Below are 17,679 nucleotides of genomic sequence, written 5' to 3'. Positions count from 1 at the left end.
AGTCATCAAAAGGAACCCTTTCAGGGAAATAGCTTGCATCCGCAACAGATGCCGATATAACTTTTTTATTTATAGGAAAATCTCTTAGAACTTATTGTGTTCTTTTTTTTTTTAAGATCTCAATCATATCTGCTCATTATTTTTTCTGTGTTTGTTCAATATTGTGGCACAGAAGCATTAATAACCATAGTGTGTGCATGAGCCATTTTTCAACGTGTTTGCTGAGCTGTTGATGTTGACACTGAGCAAAAGCAGGACCAAGACGTTCCACAGCAGTGCATCGCTTCTAATGATGTTGTTGCGTTTGTCATGAAAATTTGAATGCATGCAAGAGTTGCACATCAACAAGACAAACGAAACTTATGGCTGCATTCACACGTACTGAAACAGTCCTTTTTCTCTGGTTTTCCTTGGTGTCTTTTTGAGAATTTCTCTGTAAAGATGGATCCATTGCAAAACTGCATGTAGTTGTAGAAAGCCTGTAGTACATATGGCAGGTCTATGCGTAGCGCTGTTTCTGTTAGGGAACTCAGACAAAAAAAAAAAAAAAAAAAAACAGGTCTAACATGCGTGTTAACCATTGACTGTATATAATATGGACAAACCCATTATGATGTCACCCATTGGATACTTAACCTCGAAATTCTAAATGCCTAAAGTGGGCTCCGTTGCCATGTTGGATGCCCACGTGGGGATATTCCAAATATGGACTTGAGGGTTTGTGTTGGACGTTGAGACCCGCCCATCAGACTCTCCACTACCTGTTAGCTCAGGCTACCGCTTGTCACTCAAAGCTGGAACTCCCTTAATTATGCAGAATTTTAAACCTTAATAAAAAATAAACAAATGCAAAACAAAATCACCCCCGTACAGTTGTCACGAATAGTGTAATAAACTGTTGAGACCTGTACCAGGTTGTAAACATGTTTAATAATGCTGTAATATTGGGCTTTTAACATGGGGGTCTATGGGGATTATGGGATATGCTCCCTCCCCTTTGAGACAGCTTCTAGTGGCCACTTGATGAACTGCAATTTTTTACACTACGGCATGGGCTTCATCACCCAGACCTGGATCAACCCTGCACAAACATAGAGTATATCGATGCATAGAGTAGCAGTATCAGACGTCCACACGAATGAAGAAACTGCACAGGCTCCGTATTTTATTTCACCCTGGGACCTGGATTCAAAGAGGTGCAATTCCAGTCACCAAAAAATCCAGATCCATCATGACGGTCGACCTAAACATGCAAGACTTATGTGGTTTCACCCAAAAATCATATTCGTGTGGACGAACAAATGTCTAAATGTCTTTGGGGAGCAGTGAACTCATAAGGTCTGACTTCCACACAGAATCAGAATTACTTTATTGATGCCAAGGGGAAATTACTTTTCAATGAAGGTAATAAGAATATATAGAATAAGTAGGAAATTATAATAAAAAAATATAATAAAATATGTGTAAAAATATGTACAAATGTAAGTGAACTTATGTTCCGAGTTCTACAATAACATTGAATATAAAGTGTGTTGCACATTGGGAAATTATTGCACATGGTGAGTCCAGAGTCCAATAAATATATAAAGAAGTATGTACAAGTATATGAAAAGAAAGTGAACATGAATTGTTACACAATATTGACATAATACACACTCCAGTTTGAGCTGTGTACTTATTTTGTGTAATGTCCTTGGGTGGACAACGTGAAAAAGAGGAAAAAAGAGAAAACCGAGTTCAAGTTTGTAGTCACGTAGGACCTGACGGCTACCAAAGATTCAACCCATCTTATTATTAATAAATATCTTGGAAAAATTAAAAGGAATTAAATGCATCTGTATGTTTCTGAAATGCTTGAAATAGGAACTAATTTTAGTAAGAAATGTAGTGGTGGGATGTCATTGTGTCAGCCTTGAGGTGCTCAGATACCTGATGTGTATCTGCTCTCTCTCCTTGAAGGTTTTAACGTGAGCGCAGGTTTCGTCTTTAAAGCAAAAACTGCCAACAGTTAACCTGAGCACTTATCCCGAGACTCCTTTACTTCTTCCTCCAGGGTCTGTCTCTGGGTTTCAGACTCATTACTCTGCTGTTTTGGTCGTGTCGGGACTTGACAGAAGCCTACGTTTGCTCCTCTGGCTCCTGACCCTTTGTTAAGCACCTCCAGTTTTATTTCTTTACAAACCAGTGGAAAAGTTCACTGTTCTTTTGCATTTACGTGTCATTGTGCAACTACAAAGAAAAGGTCACATAAACTATAGAGAGAAAAGTTTCTGTCGTGCAAAGTTTGATATTTGACAAGTCGGAAAAATCTAAAGCAAATAACTGCAATAGTTTTGTCTAAATGGAACGTCTCTGCTCTGCAGTCGGGTTCGTCTTCTCTGGTACAGAAAAAAGCAAAACAAAAAGCTGATCAGCTCATCTGGTTTGTTTCTGAAAATCATATTGACGAGTGTGTTTTACAGTTTCTCCAGCATGACACCCCAGTGTGTAATCACAGTTTGGTTCACTTTAGTTCCCTGTGGGGACGGGGATCACGGCACGGCCTCACCAATGCAAAGGACTGTAGATTCATTTTTAATCCTTTGAGATAAATTTTAAAGTTCAACCCTTGAGTGTTATTGTAGGACGTCAGAAAAATGAAAAAAATGAAATTTTTCCTTTTTTTATTTTTATTTTCACAGAGAAAATCAAGATCAATGAATTTAATTATACATGCCTCCTTGACCTTAAGTGGTAAATGAATATAAATGTATTTAGAGCATCAGAACATAAGTGCTGATTCAGCCACTTGTCAACATATTATCAGATTAGACAACATTAGGACACTTCCTCATGGTACCTAATAGAACAGTCAGGCTCAGTCGTGACGTGCGGATCGATACCTCCGATACCAGCTTTTTATGCTTTAAAGTCGATTCTCAAGTCAAAATATCGATACTTTTGAAACTCCAGTTGTTCGAGGTAACGTGTATTGTATATGTGTGTGTTCTTTATAGGCTATAATTTGAAATACACTACTTTTTTAAAAAAAAATTTTTTTTTAGATTTAATAGACACATTAAGTATATCTTTCACAAAGTATCCATATCGTATTGGTATTGCCGATAACCGCCTGAATTTTACTTGGTATTGAATATCACTAATGCTCAGAGTTCATGCAGAGGTGAACCTTGAAGATCACATTTGAACCTGATTTCACCTGAGAATGTTTCCTTGATCTTCTCTGATTGGCTGAATGAAGGGTAAATAATTCAAATAATAACAATATAATTAATCAACTTTAACTTCGTTACTACTATGCATTACCATCACATAACTAAACTAAATTAATGTAAATGTATTTATTTATTTTATTAGTAAAAAAAATACTGTTCTCTAAAACTTGCAGTATGGCTATGATAACTTTTCCTCTTCTCTGGGCACAGAAAACATTTTGTTCTTCACAGAACCACATGCAAACAAAACCTTTCATAGCGCTGAAACGTCAAGTGATTATTCAACTGAAAGCAAACTATCATTTTAAATGACAGCAAAAATAAATTTCTTCATGCTGCTGTGAGCGCGCTGCACATTTTCTGGATTGTTGCTCAGACAAAGAAATCGATTTGAAATATTTAATATCCCGGAATGATTATTTGATAAATTGCCGGAATAGTAAGCAGGTTCAGAATCCGCCGCTCGGAGACGTTGCTGTTCCCATTTCTCTCTCTTGTTATCAGATATTTCGACGTGCAGACGGGAACACGTGACGCTGCTTTTGACGCGCAGGCAGACATCAGACACAGAGGTGGAATCAGTCCACGGCAGGCTGCAACGAAAGGGTTACCATGGTGACCACGTGTTTACGTCCGCCTCCCCACTCCACCCAGCAGCTTTTGGCATAGAGAGCCAGTTTCCATGGCAACGGCCTCGATACCCCCGCCTCACGCCAAACTGCCGACGAGGCCGGCGCGCTCGCTGCGCGCCTGTGTGTGTGTGTGATTCATTGAGACGACTCCTCATACCTGCGTGAGGAGCTGAACCCGGTACCACATCTGCATCGGCCTCACGTCACGGCGCCGCCGGCGGCGTAGTTGCTGCGTGAAACCAGCGAAAACATGCACCTGCTTCGTGTCGTCTCGCGTCACGAGAGTTTGCATTTAGACACGGTCCCTCATTCAGTCTTCTCACATTGGCCCGACCTGGAGCTGCCGGTCCCCGCGCTGAGCGCTCGCTCCCTGTTGCCTAGTCTCTCAATACTGTCAAGCGTCGGCGAGGACCACAGCCGGTTTTAGACCCTTTACTCCCCTATTTCGCTGTCATAGGAACCGTGCGGTCGTTTTTCACAAACGTAGGTGTGTTGGAGGAATCGATGGTCTGTGTTGCTGCCGTCGGCCGCCTGATGTGTTCCAGGCTGCGCTCTCGTTGTGCTGCGTTCAGAATTAAAACCTTTTCCCGCAGAATATTCCACATAATCAGAGAGACGAGGGCTGAGCTGGAACGCTTTCAAAATGCACTCACTTCCTCTGCCAAGAGCAAAAAAAAAAAAAAAAAAAAAGTGCTACAGCTTGTGGTGGTGACATTGGTATGGAAAACATAAAGTCGATGTACAGTCTCTCACATTACGACCAGACACGTGCAGAGAAAGAGGCGTTAAACAGACGGCAGATCACCCCGTGCATACTGTGCATACTGTAGCACTGAATGTATATTCAACAGTTTGGCTCGAGGGGCATAAACAGGTAGCAACCGCCAGCTGTCAACCTGCGGATTCATGGAGTTTATATTCAAGAGGCAGCACACTGTACCTAAGTGTGTTCTAAATAAAAATGCATAAAAATGCAGCACGTTATATTGTGGGGTGTCAATAAAAATTAAATATTTCTTGTCATGCGGAGGTGTTTCCTTTTCCTTTTTTTGGGGGGCGGGGGTTCTGTTCATTGTTGTAAAGGAAAGTGTTTTTTTTTTTGTGAAAGAATTGCAGTATTTTTTTAATCTTTTTTAAAGAAAGTCAGGGCTAATCTCAGTGGCTCATTTTTGCTAATCTCCTTCTGTTCCCTAACCGCATAATGCTTTTATATTTCATCAGTGATCTGCTTTTTTTTGTAGCTCGGTGTTCACTAAATTGCTTTTAGTCATTTCACAGTATTGTTTAGTTTTTGGTAGTATGTTTGCTTTTAATTTTTTTATTTTTTATAAATGTGTTTGTACAGAGGTCTGAGATTGTGTTTGCTTTACGTTTGTGTGGAGTTTTGTCATAAGAATCACTGTGAAGGTTCTCAGCCATCCAGGTCATGGTTTATCCAAAAACGTTACAGAAAGGCAGCTGGACTTGAAGAGTTAATTGAAGACGTTTGGTCCGAGTAGCTTTTTCAGTTCTAGCCTGGTGGAGGAGGACCTGTCGTTAGAGGAAACGGTTCGGGCCTCTTCAGAGCTTGCATTAGGATCCCATCTGGTCAATCTGATTGCAAGTGACCGGCCTTAAGTTCGCGTATTCAGACCTAGCATTAACAACGAGACTCCAAACGACTCTCCGGATCTGATCTCAGTTTCTGTGTATGTAAATAAACAAAAACATCATCTGGAAGTAATATTTTAACAGCTGATGGCTCTAATGAGTCTCTTCCGCTGCTCCAGAGCTGGAGGTGAATAAGGACACCGTCGATTGAGGAAATACGTAGCTTAACCAAATGTGGCTCCTGTCTTTAATGCGACCCAGGACACATTGCGTTCAGACTGCTAAAGGAATGCGGGCACACACATGGACCAGAACACATCCAAATGTGGTCAGAGGTGGGATGTCTTATATGCGATCTCCGTTACTCAGAACGGATCTTAATGCTCCAGTCTCAAGGTGTGTATGGGTGTGAAACTTCTTGGGGTCAGAAGTTAAGACTGGGTTCATGGCAGATTATATCTCAGTTCACCCGCCCCTGTTCAGAGAAGGATTTACCAATTTGATAAAGATGTCTTCCTTTACTTCGTCTCAAACAGTCTGTCTTCTCCGGCTAAAATGCGGAGGCCTTCGTCTTCTAAGGAGTGTCCTTTGTTCCCCAGGAGTAGGTGGACCGCTGAATTGTTTCCTGGCGAACTGGCTCTCCTGCGCCAAGCCTTATGTTTGTGAAATGTTTTTTTTTTTTTTTTTTGTTTCCGTCAGTGTAAAAGTCTGTACATTCTTCACTGAGCTGAACAGCATCGCTCTGTTTTTTTTTTTCCCTTGGTGTTTTGTCTTTGGGGCGAACTAAACATCCCTGCCAAGCGTCTCAATCTGCTGCAGCGTGCTCCGATCATGTAAAGAGTGCGTTTGCTTGCACAAGAATATCTCAGTGTGTAATATTTGCAACAAGCGCATCAAAACATGTTATTTCCGTGGTTATGTGTCCGCAAACGTCACGTTCGAGTAGTTTCTTGTTTGTCATTGGACTGTTTGTATCCTCACGTTGCAGCTCGTTAAATGAGACCATTTCATATTTAGCCACATGTAAACGGTAACTGGGGCTACGTCGAATGTAGTTTCATGACAAATCCTCAAATTGAGGCTTATTGATGCCAAAAAAAGGAATCAAAGACGCAGCTGTGAGTTGTAATCCTTTAATGTGGAGAGATTGATACTGAAGGTGTTAAACATGGGTACATGCAGTTCACGGTTTGGCATGTTCACATAGTGACATACTGTCGGCGAGAAAATATTTATGTTGTGCTTGTTTCACTGTGAAACGTTTGAGGTAAACGAGACAGGCCACCAGAGTTTGGAAGGTCCACTAAAGACCAACATGTGTAATTGATTTGCTTGTTCAGTAAAATATGGGGACCCAGTTGACACATTGTACATGTTTAATTACATTTACTTTCAAGGCTAACCATGATAGCATCATCTAAGACTGTAGCACTGCAAAAATGTTCAGTTTAACTTTGTTCTCCGTGTGTGTCTTTATGAACATGAATAGACTTCTGGCAGTGATTGTTTGGATCTCATAGGAACATTGAACGCTTTGGAAGGAATTCATGTTACACACGCCATGGACTGTGTAAAATGTGCCTCTCAACTTCCTCCTATTGGCCAAACTGACCCTAGAACTGCAGGAATACGGACACTGCCATCTTGCGGGTTTGGATCCAGAGTCTGAGCAGTACTGTACTGTCTGCCACGTTATAGACCGTGTTCATTTATTTATTTTTTCTACTCTGCGGGTCCCTACGGGACTGCTTCTCTGAGCGGTTGTCATGGCAACCGTCACTCATCACGATGTCGCGTCCAGTTTTTATGTTGCCCAATAACTCAAATGAAACGTCTAAGAAAAATGGACATTTGAACATGCATGAGCATCATATTAACAACCTGAAATGACAGAAGACAAAAGACATCATTTGGCCTTAACCCTAAGTCCCATTGACTAATATGGACGAGGTGGCGCTTATATCCTATACTGCAGCCAGCCCCCAGGGAAAGCTCCCGATGCTTTGGCTTTGTTTCTGTAGAGCTGTCATGCTGTTCACAGCGACGAGAAGGTTCTTGGTTCGAATCCATTGGCCGACTGGGACCTTTCTCCGGGGAGTTTGCATGTTCTCCCTGCGTCTGTGTGGGTGTTTTCCGGGTACTTCCTCCCCGTCTCCAAACACATGCTCGTTAGTTTAACTGAGGATTCTAAATTAGCGGTATGTGTGAGTGTGAATGGTCGTCTATCTCTCTGTGTTAGCTCTCCGATAGACTGGCGACCCGGATGGCATTCTAGAAAATGAACGAATGTCATGGCGTCCACCTTTTATAAAGTCTGATGCTTAATGACATGGAGCTGCATTATTCTTTCATCACAAACTTCAGGGTCTTTGTCTTACATTATGTAGGTTCCTCTTATGTCACTTTTGAATTGTGTTTGTACATCTATATGGGGTAACCTTCAGAACCTTCAGAGTGCAGATGCGACCCATAATATGCAAAAAAATGTGAGAACACAAGAAAAATGGTAACGTGGCCTTTAATGGAAGGTGGATTTGGCGTAGCTTGTGTTCGATAGTAGCACCAGAGGAAACGCTCTTTAGGTAGCCAAGTGTCCGTCAATGACTTTGGTCGATGTGAATCGGAACAACTCCGCTGTCACCTTCACGCTGTAAACCAGAATATTGACTTCCCTGCCCTTGATGCAACCTTTTAGATAGAGGATAAAAGCACATTGGCACTAAATGGTACCTCAGAATTGATTGGTTTAAAATATTGATAGTTTGTGCGGGGGTATACTTATGAGGGTTAGGGTTAATGTTATGCCCGAGATGTGTAAAGACAGCCACAGGTGTTTTAAGCAGCTGCAGCAGAGGTGTCGGTTTACTGCGGTGTTCATGTCGTATTTGCTTGGTAATGAACAAGACCATCACAGCGCATTCTGATCAGTAACTTTAGGGCGTTACACTCTCAGTTTGGAGGTTATTTCAACATTACGATGCAAATTCAATTCTTTGTCCATGAGAGCAGAGGTGTTGTTGGGCAGGACACGCTTGCAGTGTGACGTTTACCGGCCAGCTGTTTGTTCCGACAGCATTTTCCTGCAGGTAGCGTATTATTAGTCACATCAAAATAGAATTAATTATCCACACGCTGACATTCATACCTGCGGAGTGTAAAGCGTGAGGAGGATGCTGTCTCGTGGAAATTGAATCTGTGATTCGCTTTGGTGAAGTCCTCCTGATCAATGTTTAATTAAGTCAGAGTTATTCACTCAGTGTCCGACCACAGAGCCGAGATAACTGCGAAACACAGGCACCAGTTGCAGTGATTATAAAATCACTGAATGGAAAAAACGGTCGGCCTTTGTGACACAATTAAATAAACTAGACATAAATAAAACAATACCTACCAAGAGTGCCTGGATAGCTCACCATAAACCTACTGCTGCTTCAAACCACAACTGAATTAAACAACAATGAGACGGCAAAAAAAAAAAAATGAAATCCAAGAAATCAGATGGGAACAATGCAGCAACACATCAAAACCACAATGAATCACTTTCTTACTGGCAACGCTGCAGCCTTCTTCCATTGCATTTTGGGAAACTGAGGCTTTTCTAGTTAAGGATTCTGATATAGCTTGGCTTTATGCACGTAATCCTGATGGATTGCCTTTGCTTGTTTTTTAGGAACGCTGTGCTCCTTTCCACTTTTTAAGTTCTCTGCTGCAACTAAAGATTCTGGATCTGAGTTCTATTTTAAGACAGTTTGTTGTTTTTCTTGTTTTTGACAAGCACATTAGTTATTAAGGTACATGTTGAGAATCTAAAACCCTGAACAAACACTGTCATTGTTTTTTAATAGTTCCTGTGAGTGCTGCGTCAAAACAAGTTTTTCATGACTGTTGCATCATGTAATATTCATCTAATTATTTGACTGTTTTATCAGGTTTCAGATACGCAGCGTCTGTTATACTGGAGTATTATGATGATGTTTTCTTACTCTTGCCTCCTACAACCTGAAGATCTTTTTTACTCTCGTGTTTAGTGGAGCATCGCAGCCATCGGGGCTGAGTTGGAGCTCCGCAGGGGGCCCTTTGGATCCGGCTGCAGAGCCAGAACTTGAATCTCCAAAAAGCTGTTACTTTGGAAAAAAACGAATGGAACGGGCTGTAACAATACAAAAGTAGCTATTAAAAAAAAAATTTGCTTCATTCTAAATTTTAGTGATACACCACTGCATCTGCTCTCTCGAACAGTTTGCAGTAAGTGGGTGGATGCAATGCCTCAGAAATTCCTCCTTAGAATACCGCAGAGCACCGTTATATTTAACCTTGGCGTAACTGCAATCCCATGCTCTGTAACCAATGGATATTGAAGCATTTCTGCAGTTTTGATTTAAATGGATTTGCCCACATGCTACGCTGACCTTCAGGTCCACCTACTAACCATGAATATTTATGGCTGCAAGTGTTTACGCAGATACTATTAGAATATGTATCAGGTAAATACACTTAAGCGCTGCTTCCTGCCTGATGACAACCGGGTCTAAAAGTCAGAGGTGGATGGATGGATGGACACTGAAGTTCCCGTAGGGTGCAGCCTATCATCCATTAAGCTAGATTTACCCTTTTATGTTTGATTTATGTTGTGGTGGTCTGAAATGCATTTTCTCGTCCATGTCTCTCAGTGGCCGCAAATTCCTTAAAAAACAGAAAATTCACTGCTGCTTCGTGCAGTTCAGTGGTCATGCCCACCATCCAGCACAGTGTCTTTTCTATTTTCTGCTTTGCAGGATTTCGGCAAAAGTAACGGTTTGTCAATATTCCATTGGCTTAATAGCATAATTGCTTAAGTCATATTTGAATATTTTCTGAAATCAAGAGAAAAAAAAACTATTTTTAGCAAGCACTTAGGTATTTTTATTGATATTGTAACAGTAAATAAAAAATTACTTAGGCAATTATGCTATTAGGCTGATTTAACTTTGAGTCTGTTCACACCTTGCAATAAGATCCGATCTGGGTAATCCGAATTTAAGTGACCTGTGTAAAAGACCAATGTGAACACACCTAGGACACATTGAGATCGCATTTGAGAAATCCTATCTCTGACCACATTTAGATATAGTCTGGGTCCCAATCGACCTCATTCCTTTGGTAGCGTGAACAGAATCTATCCTGAATCACATTAAAACCCACCTTTTAGTTTTGCCTCATTGATTGAAAAAAAACAAAAACAAAAACGCACCACTATTAGAAATGATTCAAAAGTGAAGTCTGTTCACTTTTAATGAGAACCTCCTAAAACATTCTGTTCTCGTAGCTGTTAACTAACTAAAAAGTAAATACATCTAAGTAATAATCTAGAAATGATGATTCTGTGGTCGTGTGGACGCGTAAGAAGCCATGTGCGGTTAAATTGCGTACTTCCACAGTGCTCTTAATTTCGTGCAGGTCTAACTAACGTCGGGGTGGAGATAAATAAATAATAAAGTGTGTGCCAAAGTCATGACGCACGCGCATAAAAACGTTCTCGGGTTTGGAGCAGCGGTGGAGGTCCATTAGAGGCAGCAGCTGTTATAATATTCTCCTGCGCCCCAGATGATGTCGGGGTTTATTTGCATACAGAGAAACTGAGGCGCGGTGTGAACACATTTACCTAAAGCTGATCAGTCTGTGATCTGATTGTCTGGGACGCGTCTCAATGCGAGGTCTTAACGGGGCCCGTAAGACGCTCAGGTCCAGTCGTTGTAGTTTGATTTAGACAAAGAAACAGAAATCTCTTATATATGTTTTTATATAGAACCCATCTGTGCTGCATGATGTTACTCTTGATATTATAAAGGAGGCAGGAGGCAGCAGTGAGACCAGTGTTTCAGGATCTGCTGAGTAGGAGTGGAAGAACACTGTAGAGTTGGAGAACATGGGAGGAGTGCTGTAGAGTGGATGTTGGATAGTGTGGTTCAAGCTTTTCCGGATGAGGGTGTTGGAAACTTTGACGCCACAGACTGACTTGTTGGCGTCTCAGGGTTGTAGCTTTCACCATAATCCATATCCTGTTGATCCCGAGACAAACAGAAATGTAGACTGTAGACTCTTCATGTTCCGCCTTCATGATGCTGATTCACAGTGCTCGTGTTTATTATTGGCGTCATTACCGCACGGGGTCTTTTCAGAGAAAGTTACAGTGGTACAGAGGAAGTTTCGTGTTTCCTCTTCTTTTTTTTTTTTTTATAGCACTGAGCAGCGGCAGTGATATCTATTCTTAACTCCCTTGAGAAGTTTACATGTCTGCTTCGGGCCTCTCCTTTTGTGGATTCACAGAAAACACTTGCAGCGCGGTCACGTGGCGGCAGCGGCGCTGATGTACGACCGGCTCCTTCCGCTGGCTGCGCTGCGAACGGAGGAGATGTTGACTCATCAGACAGAACCCGTCACAGGCTTAATAGTAGCACGGGGCTCATTCAGCCCGTCTCCTACGACCTGGGAGCCTGCACTCCGCGAACTCTTGTTTTTGTTTTGTGGAATATTGCGGATCGTTTCGAGCCGCTGATGTTGAGGGCGTCCTGGTGGTTCAGCCGTTTGAGATGCGCATCAAAAGGCTGCAACGTCCTCGGGGTTGATGGAGGAATATTATGCATATTAAGCTTTTAGTCACAACGTGATTCACGCATCAAACAGCGCGTGCCCAGAATAGGATTCTTCCTCCCCATTTTTGTCTGTCCATTATCGCTCAAATAAACACATCCTCTTCCTTTTTATAGTCCACTCTTCTTCTCTCCTTGGTCTCACTGTGTGTTCTGTTCTGTCTGTACCCTCTCTAACCTTTTTCTTTCTTTCTTTCTTTCTTTCTTTCTTTCTTTCTTTCTTTCTTTCTTTCTTTCTTTCTTTCTTTCTTGTGTTAAATTTGTATAAATGATAACAAAGAATACACTAGCTTGCTGCAGTTCAGACCTGTATTGGAATATACAATTTAACATTCTAACAAATCTTGAAAATGGATTGTTCAAAAAGGAAAGAAGGATTCTGAATTTGGATTAGGTCACGTAATCCAATCCTAGTTTCAATCTGGATTAAACCTTCAGTTTGTGTTGTTCCCTACTTTTCAGTTGGATTTAGATAAATTTGATCCCAAAAATACAGGAATATCCTGATCCCAACAGGGGATTAGGATTTCAAGGTGGATTTCAGGAAGAAAATGTAGTAAAACTTCTAAATTGGTCAAATAATACAACATATGTTACCTGTTGTTCTTTACGTAGACGGTAGCCCACATTGTGATATGTTGTCCCATTCAGAGCACTGGTAATCTGGATTTGGTAATCTGGATTGAAAACTGTTTATCCAATATTGCTTTGGTAAACTGGCATAAAACTGAGACTGATTACCTGATCCTGAATGGGTTTACCAAATAGGCGTCGGTCCAGTTACTTTATAGCTGACTACTTTTAGCTCAGTTTTGGTCTCCACCCAACAAATATGACCAGGTTTTGGCCACGTTACCAACGTCCATTAGTCAAATGATCAAATATTAATTGTTCTGAGTTGAAAAGAAAAGACTTTATTGCCATTTTTTTTTAGGAAACACACAAAGCAAAGGTAGCTTTTTTTGTTTTTTTGTTTGTTTAGTTTGGGCTGTTGGTGCTTGGACATGAAAAACAGATGAGTGCTGAATGTTTCATGGAGCTGGGAGGACGTTCAGAGCCGGGGGATAATTCTCTGCACCTACGACACTTCAAACAGACTTAATTTGCTTCATTTTAAATATTTTAAATTGAATAGAAATTATAATAATAGTAGTAATCAATAGCCTTACTGTCAACTAAAAGCTGATATTTAAATAATGGACAGTACTACAAAATAAAAGCTGGTTGCTGACTAATGCTCAGTAAAAGACATGGAGTTGGACTGAAACCACCAATGTGACTATAAAAGTCCTAATTATTCCTTTTGTTTAATTGCAAATAAGTACATATACATTATGGAAAAGTTAACTGTTAATGAACTATCCTGTTACAAAACATATTACGAAAAAAATAACTGACCCCTTGTCCCCAATGTTTTATATGTTGGTTTCTCACTTGGTAAATTCCTCCAGACGGACATGTTCGACCCTCTGCTGGGCCGGTTTGAGGCCCCGACCGGTATGTTTGACAGCCCTCGTAATTAAAAACTGAGGCTGTGAAAAAATAAAATAAAATCACAGCAGTTGATTTACGACTCCCTTTTTTTTTTCTTTTTCAGATGTTCACTGGCCTCCTGAAGCACACACCACCTCCGGCCTCCGCTGCAGCAGCCTCCTCATCCGCCTCGGACCAAAACAGCAACGCACAAAACGCAGTTCCCACAATCCCTCGGGGACACCTGGTTGTGGGCCCCAAGGACCAGCTCCGCCTCCTCACCCCCGTCGGCAGCACGGCGACATCCAATCACTGCACGGCGGCCGGGGCCCACGCTGCCAGGCACTCCGGGGGCGCCCCGCGGCCCCCCTCCTCCCTGAGCGAGGAGGATGACGGAGGAGGCGGAAGCAGGGTGAAGAAGAAACGGAAGAAAAAGGACAAGAGACAATGGGAGAAAGTGGTGGTGGAGGGGGAGGAGAAGGAGAGCAGCAAACCAAAGAAACGGAGGGAGGAGAGGCAGGCGACGGTGGTCACGCTGAGGAAGAGCAAGGAGCCCAAGGAAGGGAAGGAAGGGAAGGAGCGGAAGGAGCGCAGGGCCAAGGGGAAGGAGAGCAGGAAAGACAGTGGCAAAGAGCTGAAGAATGCGGCGGGGGGGAAAACGTCGGGCGCCGCGGGGGCACCCGGACCTGCTCAGGTGCCTGTTAAGGTGCCTGGCAAAAGAGGAAGAAAACCGAAGATCAAAGTCCTACCTCCTCTACCCAAGAATCAAGGTCTGCGGGGATTCTGAGTGTGTGGGTTTGTCTCTGTGGCTGATGGAGTGGAGTTTGTGTTCGTTTTAAACTCAGACGTTAGAGAATTAATCAATTTGCGGACTGATAGAAAATGTTTGAAAGTTTTGAAAATTAATTAAGGAGACTGAGAAACTTAAATGAGCTCTGACTCCGTTCTCTCCGACTCGTAACCTTGTGGATTCTGTTTTGGACTCTTGGACCTGGACGGTGTCGATAAAGTGCAATTACAACAATTAAAATAATTAATATAAACAGTCATCACAAAGGGTTAGCCTGGCGTAGCCTCTGCACTCAATTGGAGAGCGTCGCAACCAATCGGAACCACAAATGCTCAAAGACACTGGAGTTGCTATTTGCGTATTTTTACAGTAGAGTCGAAACATTTTCTTCTCCAACGGCGGCGATTTGGTTGTAAACTAAATCTTGTGAATGGTGTTTAGATGACATGTTTGTTCGTTTGTGAGCAGGTGAACTCAGGCTTGGCTTCAGAGTTGCATTAAGGTCCCATTTTGTTACAAAAAAAAAAAAAAGTATAAACCTGTTGGGACATCCTGAGTTTGACACTATCCGTTTTATATAGTTCAATTAAATTCAATTTGTATAACATTTTATTTATTTAGCGTCCGTAACTATAGAAATTGTCGCAATGTGCTTTACAGAACACCGTCTCGCACACGGCCTGAAACCCCCAGAGAAAGCACTGAGGCGACAGTGGGAAGGAAAACTCCCTTTTAAACCTTAAGCAGAACCTGAAGCTCATATGTGAGGGACACATCTGCTTGAGGCCGGCCGGGCAGGGAGAAAGACAGACAGACAGAGAGACAGAGAGGACAGGAGGGGCGAGACATGCATGTTACATGAGAGATTGAAAATGAATATAAACCAGAGCACAGGAGCACCAAACAGTTAATTAATAGCGGTTCTATTCCAGGTGAGTTAGCTCAGATAAGATAATGCTTTATTTATGCCACTGTGGGCTAAATAATGATGATAAATAATGATGCATTCAGGTAGGTGGATAACTACAGGGTAGTTGATGAGACCAGGAGCAGAGATGAGTGATGTGGAGCTCTGCACATCAGGAACCCACACAAGAAGATGTGGGGTGGGGGCAGGGGAGGATAAGGGCGCTGTTAATGTGCTATACGGTATCTTAGGAATAATACGGAATCTGATTGTCTGGAGGTGTTTGTGTTTCAAACTCAGCCGGTGACGTGACGATGACCGCGTTGGTCGTATCTCTAACTAGGCCTCCAAATCAGGCTAATCTCTCACATCTAATTCAGTTTGAGTTTCAGTGACGCGTCAGGCGTGACAACGCATAGCGCGCTTTCGTCTCTGTTGCGACAACAACCGTAGTCAAGATTTCTTATACGCGGCCGAGCGCCAGGGCTGGAACATTTCAGGACTGACTGGGAGGCACAGATGATGCCTGTTCTATTCTTAAATGTCCCGAAATCGTGATCAGAGGTGTCGGGATAAATGAAGCTTATGATGATGTGATTGTTAGATTTAATTAAGACGCAGGATGCGTGCTTGTGTGTTTGCATGTGTGTGTGTGTGGGTGGGTGGGTCGGTGGGTGCATTAGCATTCTTTCAGTGCTGCAAAACAGACAGGCTGCAAGACTCAAGAATTACATCAATAAATGTTTGAAGATGCACTCCTCATGCTTTTACCACATTTCACTTTTATTTTATTTTATTTTTTTGGTCGTTGCTAAGTGCTTTGATGTACCTTTTTTAACAATACTGAAATGTATTGTGAATGGACTGTGAATTACAACTCTCCAATTATTGGAGGTACTGCACAAATCAGGTGTTAGCAGGCTCATATTTCTCCATTGTGTGCATGTTTCGCTGGAAATTAGGCACTAATTAGCACATGTCCAGCTGTTTACACCGTTCCCCCAAGACTTCAGTGTCGCCATGCGGCTTGCTTTCACTCGCTAATATCCGACTCCCTCTTCCCGCTCATGCTGCAGCACCTCCTAGCCAAGGACTTCCCACTAAGGTTTCAGGACACGTCGGGGGCGCCCAGAGCCACGGCAAGAACCACGGGCCGGCCAACAGCAAGACGCCGGCTCCCTCAGCGCCAAAACAGAGGGGTCGCAAACCCAGGTAAGACATCCTGACAGGCTAACGATTCCCAGTGGGGGTGGGGGGGTGAGAGAAAAGATCATAACGAGAACACCACGGGAAGGAAATAAAAGAAGGTGGAAAAAAATGAAAGTGAAAGTGGACAGGGATGGAGAAATGTGGCAGGAAACCTGTCAGTCCCATCTAATTACGCAGTACATCACACTTCCAAGCTGTGTTTTGGGGTTGGAAAAGATGGTAGGAAGAAGCGTTTTATCGAGATCCGAGAAGACACGAACAAGCTGAGTGGTTTGCACATTAGCAAGATGAATCTGGAAAAGCTTGAACGTTGAATCTGAGATGTCATGTGCATGAATGAGCTGATTACCTTGGATAATATTTCTTCAACTCTAAAGTCGTTTTGATCTGAGATTCCAACCGGGCTCTTTATGTGCCACAAAACGTCGATCAGAATACTTTGACGTTAGCGGAGTGGTTCTGCTCGCCGTGGAGCGTTGAATCTGTTGGAAATGTAACGGGAGAAGAAGACGGAGGTTTCTTTATTGACACTGACTCTACTGAAAGGACGATGACAAAGATGGCGAGACACTTTCAACATTGCTGAGCACATTAATTCCGGTTTTGTTCATCATCTTTGTTCGATCAGACAGATTGTTTTGCTGCCTCTGCGTTTCTGTTTCTCCTGGAAACTTGGAGGACAAACATGGGCAGAAAGATTGGATTTATTCCAAGGAGAGAGAAGCAGTTGTTTCAAGAGTTTACAAGGTTCTGAATTTAGACAATATTTTTCTATTCAACAGATTAACCTTGTGATCGGGCCCGTCTGTTCTCATTGGGCATTTTTTTTGTTCTGGTTGTGCTGAACTCTCAAACTGATGAGAGTCTGGCTAGCTCCAAAATATAATCAAGGAACCGCTTCCTGTTCAGCCTTCAAATCTTTACTCCCATATCACAAGTTGATACATTAATCAAATACAGATGTGTTACGACTCGCCTAAGGGAAACCAGTGCCTAGCATAAAGGATGACCCCCCCCCCTTTCCCCTGCTCCCAAGAAGAATCAGTCCTTTAATGAACTCTCAGTCCAGAATAATCCTTACTCACCATAAGATTAAGCATTAATCTTTATTAAGCACGGCCAAAAAAACAACTTACAAAACAACAAAAGACCTTCTCTTGGCTCCCTGACCCAAAAACAACAGAAAACATGAAGATGAACATGAAGAACACGCAGCTGTCTTCTCCACAAAGAC

The 17,679-nt window shown here is 42.3% G+C and overlaps 1 protein-coding gene and 1 long non-coding RNA gene across 4 annotated transcripts in view; one reads left to right on the top strand and one right to left on the bottom strand.

Moving 5' to 3' along the window:
- chd6 (chromodomain helicase DNA binding protein 6) overlaps positions 1–17,679 on the top strand; it is a 111,411-nt gene that overhangs the window by 35,504 nt on the left and 58,228 nt on the right. For all 3 annotated transcript variants that reach the window (XM_047582317.1, XM_047582318.1, XM_047582316.1), the window contains exons 3-4: positions 13,664–14,309; positions 16,313–16,448. In XM_047582317.1, the coding sequence (XP_047438273.1) occupies positions 13,664–14,309; positions 16,313–16,448 (782 nt within the window). The remainder of the gene's footprint in view (positions 1–13,663; positions 14,310–16,312; positions 16,449–17,679) is intronic.
- Positions 3,601–5,070, bottom strand: LOC125006359. The gene is made up of 2 exons (XR_007112565.1): positions 4,005–5,070; positions 3,601–3,808 (listed from the first exon to the last, which is right to left on the bottom strand). It is a non-coding gene; the product is annotated as an uncharacterized LOC125006359 (long non-coding RNA).

This window comes from Mugil cephalus, chromosome 4 (assembly GCF_022458985.1).
Source record: "Mugil cephalus isolate CIBA_MC_2020 chromosome 4, CIBA_Mcephalus_1.1, whole genome shotgun sequence".
NCBI classification, from domain to species: Eukaryota; Metazoa; Chordata; class Actinopteri; order Mugiliformes; family Mugilidae; genus Mugil; species Mugil cephalus.
Note: the sequence above shows the minus strand (reverse complement) of the source record. Positions and strands in the feature narration are given on the sequence as shown.